Source organism: Lentinula edodes, assembly GCF_021015755.1.
Source record: "Lentinula edodes strain Le(Bin) 0899 ss11 chromosome Unknown C8R40scaffold_7, whole genome shotgun sequence".
NCBI classification, from domain to species: domain Eukaryota; kingdom Fungi; phylum Basidiomycota; class Agaricomycetes; order Agaricales; family Omphalotaceae; genus Lentinula; species Lentinula edodes.
Genome location: NW_025764313.1, coordinates 1004822 through 1017039, shown reverse-complemented (window position 1 = coordinate 1017039; position 12218 = coordinate 1004822). Strand labels below are relative to the sequence as shown.

At 46.4% G+C, this 12218-nt stretch overlaps 6 protein-coding genes across 6 annotated transcripts; 2 read left to right on the top strand and 4 right to left on the bottom strand.

Moving 5' to 3' along the window:
* Window positions 1-1450: 1450 nt before the first annotated feature.
* C8R40DRAFT_1067384 (uncharacterized protein) lies at window positions 1451-2470 on the bottom strand (the record flags this gene model as incomplete). The annotated part of the gene is made up of 2 exons (XM_046225913.1): window positions 1451-2335; window positions 2396-2470. 2 exons carry the CDS (start codon window positions 2468-2470, stop codon window positions 1451-1453), a joined length of 960 nt encoding a protein of 319 aa, XP_046089470.1.
* Window positions 2471-3952: 1482 nt separating this feature from the next.
* Window positions 3953-5827, bottom strand: C8R40DRAFT_836253 (uncharacterized protein). The gene has a single exon (XM_046236384.1). The coding sequence runs from the start codon at window positions 5409-5411 to the stop codon at window positions 4278-4280; it is 1134 nt and encodes a 377-aa protein (XP_046089469.1). The 5' UTR covers window positions 5412-5827; the 3' UTR covers window positions 3953-4277.
* A 1-nt stretch (window position 5828) lies between these two features.
* C8R40DRAFT_836441 (uncharacterized protein) lies at window positions 5829-6977 on the top strand. Its single transcript, XM_046236386.1, has 5 exons — window positions 5829-6223; window positions 6288-6398; window positions 6448-6516; window positions 6620-6715; window positions 6770-6977. Exons 1-5 carry the CDS (start codon window positions 5954-5956, stop codon window positions 6782-6784), a joined length of 561 nt encoding a protein of 186 aa, XP_046089468.1. The 5' UTR covers window positions 5829-5953; the 3' UTR covers window positions 6785-6977.
* On the top strand, window positions 6978-7917 carry C8R40DRAFT_836388 (uncharacterized protein). The gene is made up of 3 exons (XM_046236385.1): window positions 6978-7436; window positions 7501-7542; window positions 7633-7917. Exons 1-3 carry the CDS (start codon window positions 7171-7173, stop codon window positions 7736-7738), a joined length of 414 nt encoding a protein of 137 aa, XP_046089467.1. The 5' UTR covers window positions 6978-7170; the 3' UTR covers window positions 7739-7917.
* C8R40DRAFT_1263601 (uncharacterized protein) lies at window positions 7740-8574 on the bottom strand (the record flags this gene model as incomplete). Its single annotated transcript, XM_046233870.1, has 3 exons — window positions 8225-8574; window positions 7932-8011; window positions 7740-7900 (listed from the first exon to the last, which is right to left on the bottom strand). Exons 1-3 carry the CDS (start codon window positions 8461-8463, stop codon window positions 7740-7742), a joined length of 480 nt encoding a protein of 159 aa, XP_046089466.1. The 5' UTR covers window positions 8464-8574.
* A 1043-nt stretch (window positions 8575-9617) lies between these two features.
* C8R40DRAFT_836478 (uncharacterized protein) lies at window positions 9618-10266 on the bottom strand. Its single transcript, XM_046236387.1, has 2 exons — window positions 10077-10266; window positions 9618-10022 (listed from the first exon to the last, which is right to left on the bottom strand). Exons 1-2 carry the CDS (start codon window positions 10124-10126, stop codon window positions 9653-9655), a joined length of 420 nt encoding a protein of 139 aa, XP_046089465.1. The 5' UTR covers window positions 10127-10266; the 3' UTR covers window positions 9618-9652.
* Window positions 10267-12218: the final 1952 nt, after the last annotated feature.

Sequence of the window (12218 nt, the reverse complement as noted above, 5' to 3'; positions counted from 1 at the left end):
CCTAGCTTCTCTGCCTTCAAAGACGCAGTACTTGATTACGCGCTGGAGGAGGCCAACAACGGTGCGATTCAGGTGGAGGATATGGGATATCTTTTAGAGGACGAGGAAATCGAGTACAAGGCGGAAGAATCTTCCAGGGAGAACAATCCCCCCCCCCCCCCTCTGCTCCTTTCCATATCCGCCGTCTCGCTTCACTTGATTTCCCTTCCTTCCAACTGCCCTACACACGAGTTTCTCCTTTTCCCTCTGACTTCACAACCTGGGCCATCTAAGAGGTCTAAGCGGACCGCCTCTGCTAGGTGGAAATGGGCGACTGCTACAGGAGCTAGAGGAAATAAAGGAACATGCATCTCCCAGGTCTACATTTGACCCTCCATCGGTTTCAAAGTTTCAAAGTTTTGGTATTCCCATACGCGTAACGTTACTTGTAATTATTCTCCGAACTAGAAGTCACCCCCTCATTCTACCCCGTGCCTCGACATCTGCAAATGACACGCCAATACCAAGTTTAACCCACTCATCCGCAGTCAAGCCTCGCTCCCCATCGACCCCACCTACAACCTTCTTCCCCAAATACCAAACCCCATCTGCTTGTGGATTATCAAAGTAGTGCAGCATGACAGAAATGTAATGATTCCCGTTACTATCCATAGGCGTAATTGCGTGATTAACTTTTCATGAATTCCCAAATACCAATTAGGTGGAACCCCATTCCATATAGAAATCCTAGACCAAAAAGACTGGGCATAGACAGCACATTTCTCCCCCACCAGGCCCCGCAGATATTCAGGCTTATTTTGAAACGTTTCTGGATAATGCACAAGCTATTTAGGTTCGGGACCGACCATGTTAAAGTAATTGATGTCGCAGTATTCGTCGTAGATGCACCGCAGGATCTCGTCAGGTACATAGCTTTCTCAAGGGGGAAAGTAGAGACTGAAGGTGTGCCGTATACTCTCGTAATGTTCTTGCTAGGATCGTCCGGGCCTGTCCACTGCTTGTCCACAAGATTCTTGGCAATATCACCGCTTCATAACCTTCAACATGGCATGAGCGGATCGTAAGATATTCTCGACTACATCTGGATAAACCGAGACGGGCACTAACCCTGTGCGCAACCTTTGACGGACTTCAGCCGAGGTAAAATACAAGATAAGCAATTTACCACGAGTGCATGGAGGAAAGGGCTTGAGCAGTACAGACGCCTTGAGCAGGTATCAATGTAAAGAAAATTTTAATAGGGTATATACATGATTACTTTTACACTACCCTAAATTCACCAGACTCAGCGTAGTAGATGCGAACAGTACAAATTACAAGAAATGGAGTTGTGGAAAGAAAGGGCAAGCTTGGCAAGGGTAAACGGATGCGACGAAGGTGGAAAAGCAATGAGGATTGAAATCGAAATCGACATGCAGAAGCGCATATTCACAAGACGAGAAAAGAGATCTTATAGGCCGGTGAGGTTATCAACAGTGTTACCAACACCATTTACAACATTTCCAGCAGTGTTAACAGTGCCATCAACAATGCCAGTAGCAGTGGAAGTAACGCCACCACCGAGACCGTCACGTTTAAGGCCAGTGAGACCATCTACGGTCGACCCAACGCCATTGACAACGTTGCCAACCGTGTCAACTGTTCCATCAACAATTCCAGTGGCAGTTGATGTTACACCAGTAACAAGGCCGTCACGTTTGAGTCCGGTAAGGCCGTCTACAGTCGAGCCGGCGCCATTCACAACGTCGCCAACAGTATTGACAACGCCGTGTACAATTCCAGTGGCGGTTGATGTAAGGCCTCCAACAGGACCGGTTGAAGGAGTAGAAGGCACAGAAGAGGCGGAAGTGGCAGTGACGTTAGTGGCATCGCGAACTTTGAGACCAGTTAGGCCATCGACTGTGCTGCCGACATCGTCCACAACGTTCCCAACAGTGTCAACAGCTCCGTCAACAACTCCGGTGGCAGTAGAAGTAACTCCATTAACGAGACCATCTCGCTTGAGGCCAGTAAGACCATCTACAGTCGAACCGACACCGTTTACAACGTTGCCAACGGTGTCGACTACACCATCGACCACATTGGTCGCAGTAGTCGTGACCCCACCGACGAGGCCGTCACGCTTCAGGCCTATAAGGCCATCTACAGTCGATCCGACGCTGTTCACGACATTTCCAGTGGTTGTCACAGCACCATCCAGAATCCCGGTGGCAGTATTGGTTAAACCGCCTACTAGTCCAACTGTCGCAGACGCGGTGGCGGCACTGGAGGCGACAGAAACGCTAGCGGTGGTATTGGAGATTGCAGAAACACTGGCTGAGGCGTCGCGTTGACCCTTTGAAATATAGGACACAATCAGACGACTTTCATGAATTATCTCGTTGAAATAGCTTACAAGAGGTGCAGCGTCCGCAGAAGAGAGCGCCAGCGCAATTGAAAAAAGGTTGATGATAGTACTTGAAGGGTACATGCTTGGATAAGGTGCGGATGAAGATTCAGGTAGCTGGGGGGATAAAGACAGGAGAATTTCTCGACCGAAGTATGAGGGTCGGAGAGTAAAAAACGAATGTGGTGACCTAGTGAGGTTCAAAAGTCGAAAGACAGGTATAATGATTTGAACCTCTCAGAGCACGGCACTTTATATGCCCAACTCGAGCTATCACGAGTTGTTGCGGAATGATCTTTGTTATAGATCATGGAGCGGATTGGAGCTTGCTGGAGCTGAGAGTAAGCGATTCTGTAAAAATTTAACGCGTTTCCAAGCCAGTAGTCAAGGCGAAAATTCGTTCAACAGACTGAACATAGTTTGGGCGTGTATGTATGTGGAGCCCAGAAATGGAGCTTCGGAACAGAGTTGAACATCGTGATAGTCCTCCGATGCTTCTTAGCAGATCTCGAAGGACAGAATGCTCGGAAAAGATTCTTGAGACCGAGTTCTATGTCTTTCATCTGCATACATAGCCTGACGCGCACATGAAGATGTGAAAGGACGTTCAGTTGAGGGCGGGAAACCTTAGGGGGTCCGTCCGTATGTATTTCTTTGTGTGGAAGCGGAGTGGAGTTACGTCTGCAATAAAGAAAGTCCGGCACGAAGCACAGTAGAATGTAGATAGTTTTTTCAACTAGAAGTCAGACGGTCGTCCCCGCAAGGCCGCATACGAGGAAGATATGGAAAAGACGGAATGTCATAACACGAGTTCCTTCCTCCAAAAATAAGGCTGACCTTAGGGCAAGACGGCAAGAGCCTCAGTACTAAGAAGTGTGAACACTGGCAACGCCGGTCATCCGCATCGCTATCGCAACACCTAGAACAAACAGGGGCGCGATAGAATAGACAGAGGTTGGCTCCAGTCGGGGTGCAAACGAAGCAGAGTGACCACTTTGTTTCGCGAAAGTCTGATGTAAATGATGTTCTTCCAACTGTCCCCTGGCCGGCAAAACCCCTTTGAAATCCTCAACTGCGATAACAAGCACAAGTGACAGCTTCCAGGCAGGGAATCGTTGATGGGAAGAACTAAGTAGTGGGGTCTGTTATTTGACAATTGAAGGCGGCGACGACAGATTACGAAAGAAAGAGTGGAAGGAGACGTCCGCGGATACTGTGTAACATTTTGAAGAAGTATCATGAATGAAGTCACAGAATTTGAACGGTTAGGAAATTGGGACTGGCGGCTCTGACCCTTGGGAACATTATTTCAAGTTCCCGTTCAATGAACCGAGGATCCAACGTCGACGCAGCTTGGAAATCGAAATCCGAGCTATGAGTACGATGGTACAGGTCCCAGACACTGTTCGTATCGTGCATATCGATTACTAACACCACCTCTTGCAAACTGGAAGAAAGAGGACCATATAGTGATCTACTTCGACTGATCGATAGGAGAGCAAGGTCCAAGAACCATGAATCCATTGCGGATATGATTTCGAGTTGATGCTGGATAATACGTGTATCGGCACGCAGGTCTGACATCACGGAGAGGCTCTGATTCTGACTGTGGACGATATGGAAGGCAAGGACTGTCATGAACGCGGCATTGTCGTAAAGGGTCAGTTTCAAGGAAGATAATTCAGATAGTAGAAGCAACTGCTGTATGATTGTGATACGCCCGGGGATGGGATGATCTGATCCTTGCTCAGTATTATGGAGAAGAGCCAGTCTCATTTCCACAATTGAACTGAAGAACAGATTCAAGGAAGAGATCCGAGAATAAGTCTGTGTGATGTACGCAAATAGCTTGGTTCCGGAAGCTGCAAAAGAAGAGAACAATGAACCGTAGTTATGAGACGGAGCCAGGAAATGTAAGTAAACTGAACTTACGATCGTTGACATCGGACGAGACCTTGACATCCAGTGTTCGCGCAAAGGGACCAAGAGTATCGGATTGGAATGCCCCTAGAACAATACCTATGGTAGGAAGCGACCAGTCTTTGAAGCCCGAGCCTATGCTCATAACATCAACGAGCGACTTGGACTCCGGCAGATTCTTGCAAAGTCCACTGAAGCAGCACCAGCCCGGAATCTCAAACCTCGAGAATCCATCAGGCTCGGTAAGAGAATCCTGGTAGGAGGAGTACGACACTCCCACAGAGACGGAGGATGCACTTGCGTTATGTAGAGTAGTCGAATCTGTGCGCGTAAGCTCTAGGGCACAGCTCATCCTTGGCCCGTACGGACCCGATGTATTGGTTCCAAATAGTCCTTGAAAGACGATGCGGCGAAGACGGGGGAACCGTGTACAAGAAAAGGTGTGTTTATTGAGTAATCGTTTGATATCAGAGTTCTGCATGGATTCAAAGCTCGTAAATTTGATTTCTTCAAGCGAAGGAGCAGAGGAGAGAACACCGCTGAAAGGCTCGCAGATCATGAAGTACAGTACCTGAGGTGCGCTATCGATGGTGAGAAATCGGAGATGAACGAAGGAAAGCTCGTCGATAAGTTGAAGCAGAGTCGATATGGTGGAGTCGGGATACAATTGCAACGAATGAGGACCATTGCTGACTGGTTCCAAGGGACCGTCGCCGCTTCTGCAAAACATCAACTTGAGTCGAGCAACATTGCTAGTGATGTTGACCATGGTCGATATTCCATTCGAACAGAATGATTGAATGGTGCGATCCTGATTATCACTGCATATACAATGTGCGTCCGTATCCTCCATAAGCCACTTCTTCCTATATACTGGAAAGATACCGTACGCCAGATCGAACCGACGCTTTGATTGTGGAAGAGCAGGGGGAATCGGATGGTCACCGAGAGAGCATAGAAGGTGAAGCTCGGAAAACAGGATCTTAGCTGCAGCTGCATGCCAGGCAGGCGACACAAGCGAACATGTTTTCAAATCAGAAGTACTGTCGGATAAAAAATCGAAAATAGCATTGAGGATTTCGACAGGGATAGCTGGAGGTTCCATCGCTGTTGATTCAAGACGGTGAGAGAGCTGACTGATATGGTTCACTGCTGACGTCGTTTTAGCAAATAAAAATGTTTGATAGTATAAGCTACTGTACGTCAGGAAATTACGCACTGAAATTCACTCTTTTCTCTGGTGGCTTCAATTCTTGACTGAAATTTATAGGTTAGGCGTAAGAAGTGCAAAGGTGCTGGGTATATATATTGAACCTTTTGCACTCACGTCCAGTTTCTCGCCATCGGCCGGATCGTCACACCGAATAGACCTGAGTAATAGCGAGTGATCCGTCACAGCGTCGTCCCGCCATCTTTTGAGATATATGCCGGATATGTTTGGCAGTATCCGTGGTTTGGTAAAAGGAGGGCCGAGGCGCCCACAGCGCTTGTTCGCGTGACGCAAGCCACGTGCACAGGGCACGTGGATAGGCTCTGTTTGAAACTTGGATTGTTTACTCAAAGTTCGACGCGCTCTCTTCTTTTCCCTCATCTACCCCTTTCAGCTCTATTAAATTCAGCTTAGATCGCGATCCACTGCCCATCGAAATGCCTCGCAAAGCCACGATTGCGATAGACGATTTAGCTGACACTCCAGCTCCTCGTCGGTCGAGCAGAATCAAGGAGATTCCCAAGCCTGAGCCCACCGTGGCGAAGAAGGTTCCGGCCAAGCCCCGAGCAAAAAAGGCAGATAAGGTCAAAGAAACTAAAGAGGCCGCTGGGGAGAAGAAATCTAACCCCGCGAGGGGAAAGAAGCGCAAGGCCGACGACGATACTGATGCTGAAGATGGTGCTGCAAAAGCTCCCGCTTCCAAGAAGGTGAGATATTGCTTCACCTACTGTCTACGCTAAGCTCACGGTGGAGTTAAAACCGATCCCTAAGGCCAAGCCAGTATCAAAGACCGCTGCTAGTAAACCACCTTCCAAAGTTGCTAGCAAGCCGTCTTCGAAGGCTAAGCCCTCATCAAGAGCCTCCGCAAAGCCAGCTTCGAAGGTGAGTCTATTTTGCCCATTTAATGTGTTTATCGTCAATAACGATTTTTGCTCAGTCATCCGTAAAGCCCCCTTCAAGGCCAAATAGTCGTGCAGGATCTAAAAAACCTGCTTCCAAGGTAATATTGCCCTTCCATCAAATCACCACTACACTTTCCTCTTCCGATTTCGCGTGTTTTTATATTCTATATTCGTTTTGCATATCTGACTGACTATTTTTAGGTCGAAAATACTGTCCCAGCTGCGGTAAATACCAGCGTAGATGAAACTATTGCGGAAGACCCCGCCGCTGAAGCTGCAGCAGAGGACGAGGCAGATGTACGAATATCTGTTGTTACTCGTTCGTTTTTTAACATTCATGTTCTCTTTTAGGAGGCTGAGGCTTAATCGAACGATGTGATCGATAGCCATCCTCGCCAGCACACTTGCCTCGTGTGTATCGTCTTCCGGTGTGGGATCATGTCGCGTCGGATTTTATATCGTCGGAATGGGTCCCTTTTCGAGGGTTCATAGCAGTAGGCCATGAACCCTTGCCCTATCTTATTACACGTGTCCGGTTTGTTTTGCTATCATTGATTTTCCATTTTTTTGCTCTCCCCTCTTGTTTCTATGTTATTTCTTCAATTCTATAGCCACTAGTTTATTCATTATTCTAGTCCCTATAACCTGCTCTTGTCGTCATCGTCGTTGTCCTCTGTGTATGTGTATGTGTAATGTGTGCGACCATTCATGATATTTTATGAACTACTGTAGCCCGTAACTCGTTCATATACATGATTATTCGAATTTGGATTTGGTTACATAGTACAATATCTTCTTTTTCTTTGTTGATATTGTCTGTATCAAGTTGTCATTCCTCCTTTCTTACCATTTGCCGCGTTACTGTGTACCTACGTATGCCATTTGCTCCGGTGACCATGCAGTGTGCACCTGTAATGAGGAATATTCTGTCTCTCCTTACATTCTTTATCATGTCTTTCGTCTTTGATCCTCTTTTTTCGTTTTTATTCTATTGCCCGCCAGATTCACATTTTATATTGTGAGTGGCCCTCCTCCTCCTACTCGTCGTATGTTGCATACTTACTCTTATTGACTGAATCTAGAATGCTGCGGTGTATGACTGCACTTTTCGCAAATTTAAAGATGTTTGTTCACCGATTGGCGCTGGGGCTTCCTATGCCTTGGGATACAGGCTGAGGCTTACAGCTCATCCTTCTATTTTTGTCCATCTACAGGGTAGATTCATATACTACTAGGCCACTACAAATTCTTTCCTGGGTTTGGGAGGATCTCCTGCGAGAAAGTTTCATCACTTGTGAACGTTCTCTCACTCCTCGATAGGTCATGGTGTTGGGCCAGCACCGGAACCGTTCTTGGACCAGTGTACAACCCATATCGAGCTTTGAACTTTCACGCATACTTTACCCCCGGTCGTGTTCTTAAAGGTGTCATTTGTTGATTGGACGTTCAGTTTATTCGTATTTTCGCCACTCAGGAGTTCAGCTTTTCAGTGACGTTCGATCTCCACACTGACTAAAGATATCTGCTAACCTCCGAATCAGGACCAGTGCTTGTAAAGCCCACCCCGTGTACTGACCAGCTTTAGAACTGGAACTATAATTGAGCACTACACTGCTAGTATCTTCAATGCAATGACGACCGGAGCCAGCCCCCCAACCTAGCCCTGATTCTCAGGTGACGTAGCACGAAAGCTTACTCATTCAATGTGACGAAAATTCCTGCTGGTGGGTGCTTTTCTACGAGGGATTGCCCCAACGTGTGCGTCTAAATCCTTATAGATCGAGAGGACTTTCACTCAGGCTTTACAATTCCAAATTTGAAATGGGAACTGCCGAGAGGGAGGGGCTACTTCGGATTTGTGACGGTTCATTGTTCAGGCCTTTCAACACAAGCTTCTGTGCGTTGACGTTAATTTTGTCTCCCGGTGGCGGTTGTACTGGGTTGTACTGTTCTTGGGATGTCCCGCGGTTGTCGAAGATAAATGCAGAAGTAAGACGCTCCACCACCGCCGATTGTTCAATCAAAGATGGAATGAGATGATCCATGTCTGGTATTTATCTTCATGTTCGAATGCCCTCCATCTCAATTCAGCTTTTTCCACACGAATCCCTGATTGCTGAACTATCATTGCGGAGGTTGATCCCGCCGAACCAATGGTATGTTGCTCACAAATTTTCATGGCTTGGGTTTTTCTTCTTGAATGTTGTTTGCCGAGACTGTACTTCCGATGATTGTTTCGATTCATCAACTCTATTGACTGGAGAATGGGAGAGGGGTATTGTCTTGAGAAATTTTGACGTATTGGCCACTGAAGTGGGTATTTACAACTACCGAGGTCATGGAACAGGGCTTGAAGTCGTGCTCTTCCTCAACAGCTTTCTTTAGCCAACTTTTATTTGCTGTCAAGCCAAAAGAAAACAGATATATTGACTCGGGAATGTGATCGAACTATGAATATGAATGTTTTCAGAGGCTAGAATCTACGGAATTATTAAGTAGCTCGCTGACGTTTACTGACCTAGACTATAGGTTTGCACTATTGCTTTTTTCCAAATTTGTTCGGTGATCCTCTAAGATGAACACATACAGGTGTAATACCTGGCTCTCTTCACTTCAGGTCTTCCTGGTCATTTCTTTCGGGAAACAGAACGAAGGTGGCACCGCTCCAGCTACACAGATGGACGGAATGCTGTCATACTTAGTGCCTGACAGAAGGTCAGCCCTTGCCGCGCACTCGAGGTACTCAGTTTTGACGCAACTCGTCATTTGGAAGCATAGAAAGCATGAAGGATACCCAGAAAAGCACCCATCTTTTTCCCAAGACCAAAAAGTATGCTTCAATATACCCAAGCTCGCCTGCGCCACACGGTAAAGGCCGTTTTCCGCCAAACAAACTGCTTGAACTTTGCACTTCATCCACTATTTCTGGCTCTATGGATCACACCGATGTACTGTCAAAACCCCGTGCCTTCAGCTCTGAGGGCATATATAAAGCCCCCCTCTGCAAGAGTAAAATCATTGTCTTCAGACACTCCTAGCAGCCTTCAGCGAGCGACTTTGTTGACTTCGACTTCAGCCTCCCTCAATCGCTCCCCGCAATAAACATGTACTTTTTGACTGCGATTGTTAAGCTTTCCGTCGTTTTGGCTCTCTCTGCCAATGCTGCCCCTCTGGTGAGCCACTTGGAAATGTTTTCGATGTCTTCATGATATGGATTACTTATTTCCCTTTTTTTTAGATCGGAAACGATCCCGAAGGGATTATACCCACAGGAATCATTCCTACAGGAATTCTACCCACAGGAATTCTACCGACAGGAATTCTGCCTACAGGAATTCTGCCTACAGGAATTTTGCCCACGGGAATCCTTCCTACAGGGATTCTACCTACAGGGATTCTACCCACAGGGATTCTACCCACAGGAATTTTGCCTACGGGAATCCTTCCTACAGGGATTCTACCCACAGGAATTCTAGGACTCACTGATAGTGGTGACTCGGTCGATAGTGTCGATGGCTCTATCAGTGGTGACAATTTGTAGGTGGTGTTGGATCCGTCGCAAGTAGCAGTGCTAGGGCCGCTGTATCCGCTGCTGTCGGTGCTGCTAGTGTGGGCAGTAATGTTGGTAGGATTCCCGGTAGTCTATGAGTAGCTCAACTTGCCAGCCTTCCTATATTCCTCTGTTGCCTTTTTGAACATCTCTTTCATCCCATCGTTGCGTATGTCATTTTGTAAATTCTTGCATCGAATGTGTTTTGGAATGTATAATGAATCGTGTCAGGAGTGATATAGAAACAGTCACCTGTCGAAGTGTCATTTCGCTTTCCAGTCCCTCGTTTTGGGCAGAAGGTCTCTCGATTAACAGGTGGCACAAAAACTTGAGCTTGACTTCAGCTGAATAAGAAGCGAGAGATTGACGACTTATAAATAAAAGATAGATGAAGAGTACAAAAAAAGGGAAGTGCCTCCGAGCCAAGAGCGCATCGTACACGCTGATTGAATACTACACGTTGTCCAGAGTTGAAGAACATGAGCACTACGAAAAACCAGGCTTTCGTTTAAAATTCTGCCACGAAAGCAGTAGTAAAATGTAAAGGTCAACTCACACTAGAAATCGCTTCCATCGTCTTCAACTTGTCCCACTCGACTTCGAATCGGAATCCCCATCATACATATCCGTTCTCCGTGAAAGACCCGTTCCGATTACGGATGAATATCCTATGGTCATGACCTCAAGACTTCCCCTCCAACGAGGCAGGGAATCTGGGTAAACGGTCTCTGACGAGGCGAGACGGGCATAGATATAACCGAGGCGAGTATGATCAGCCGACCTGGAAGGAGGAGAAGATCCAGCAGTAAATGGAGAAGCGAGACACATTTGGATGTCAGCGTTGTGCGAAAGGAGCTTTTGTAGCGAAAAGAATATGAGTCTAATGATCATCGATTAAGCTCAAGGTTAGCATTCAGGGAACGGGGAGAGAGATGAGCACACACATGCTGCTTCCGAGTCGTCGACTTCACTGGATCAGACGGTCCCGAACTTCATTCACTCTGATCTGGTTTCCCTATCCTTAGCTGAATCAGCGCCGGAGCAAATGTAGACTCCTGCTCTCCTTGACTTGCAGTAGTTGTGTGGTTCGTTCTGTCCCAATAACTGCAGGACGCGATTGCTGACTTCAGGTAAAGTGAAGTAGGTGAAGCACACAACGATCTAATTCCCCGTCCATGGTATGCGATTCGGATTGAATCATTTTCCATTGAGGATAGGTAGTATCTTTGTGAAAGCTGCTAGTGGTACGATGGTGCCATATATCTATTGCGGGAACACAGATTTTGGTGACAGGTGAATGAAAACATCGACGATGCATAATGCCCTCCTCAACCCTCCACAGAAAGTCAGTCATGATGCTCATGTACATGAAGTTCCAATATCTGCATTTTAGCATTAAGACTGCTGAATGAAAAATAATTGATAATCCATAAATTCGCGTGAGGCTGGAAGGCTGAAAAAGTTGTTTCTTGAGAAGGAGGCAAACTGATCAAAAGTTGGTGTACACATGCGATTGTGGGCCACTGCACATCCGTGGCATTCACTCGGCTTCGAGATCAAATGATAGCATGTGTTGATAATCGATCATGTTTTTGGGCGCGCGCCGCGCGCAAGTCATTTTCGGGATTCCTTCAAGCATGGCCAAGAGGAGAATAGAGCAGGTACGTTGATCTTTGTCACAAGACCCGTGATTGAGTCACTGGGCGTCACAATAAATGAATTGACAAAACTATTTGTTACATGATGACCACATATAGGCAAAAAAGGTGTCACTGAGGGCGCAGCAAAATTTCCCACCCGTGAAAAAAGGGGGGAAATTTTTCGTAAAAAAAGCTGTTTATTGATTCGAAATATTACCCATTATTTGTCCGTAAAGCTATGAATATCCCAACTGATATTTGTCAGTTAATTTTGACCAAAAAAGGATTCCTTTTGCCTTTGATAATAGTATATATTTGCTTTGGCCATAAATAACCTTTGTCGCTCGATATAGATAATCTTTCACACTAGAGATAGATAATCTTTCATGCCTAGATTAAAATGTCCTTTCACTACCGTCTTTTCTTTCTTTTTACGGTCGCGAAAGTGAATGCCCGGTTTTCCGGAAGCGCTGAGGTTTGATTTGTAAGCACACCAATCCAGAGTGGCCCGAAATAATGTAAATTGACTGGGTCACATTGACCATCAATGCACTGGACCAAGTATCAACTTGTAGATACTGTAGTTGCAGATGCATAAGTAGGAACATCT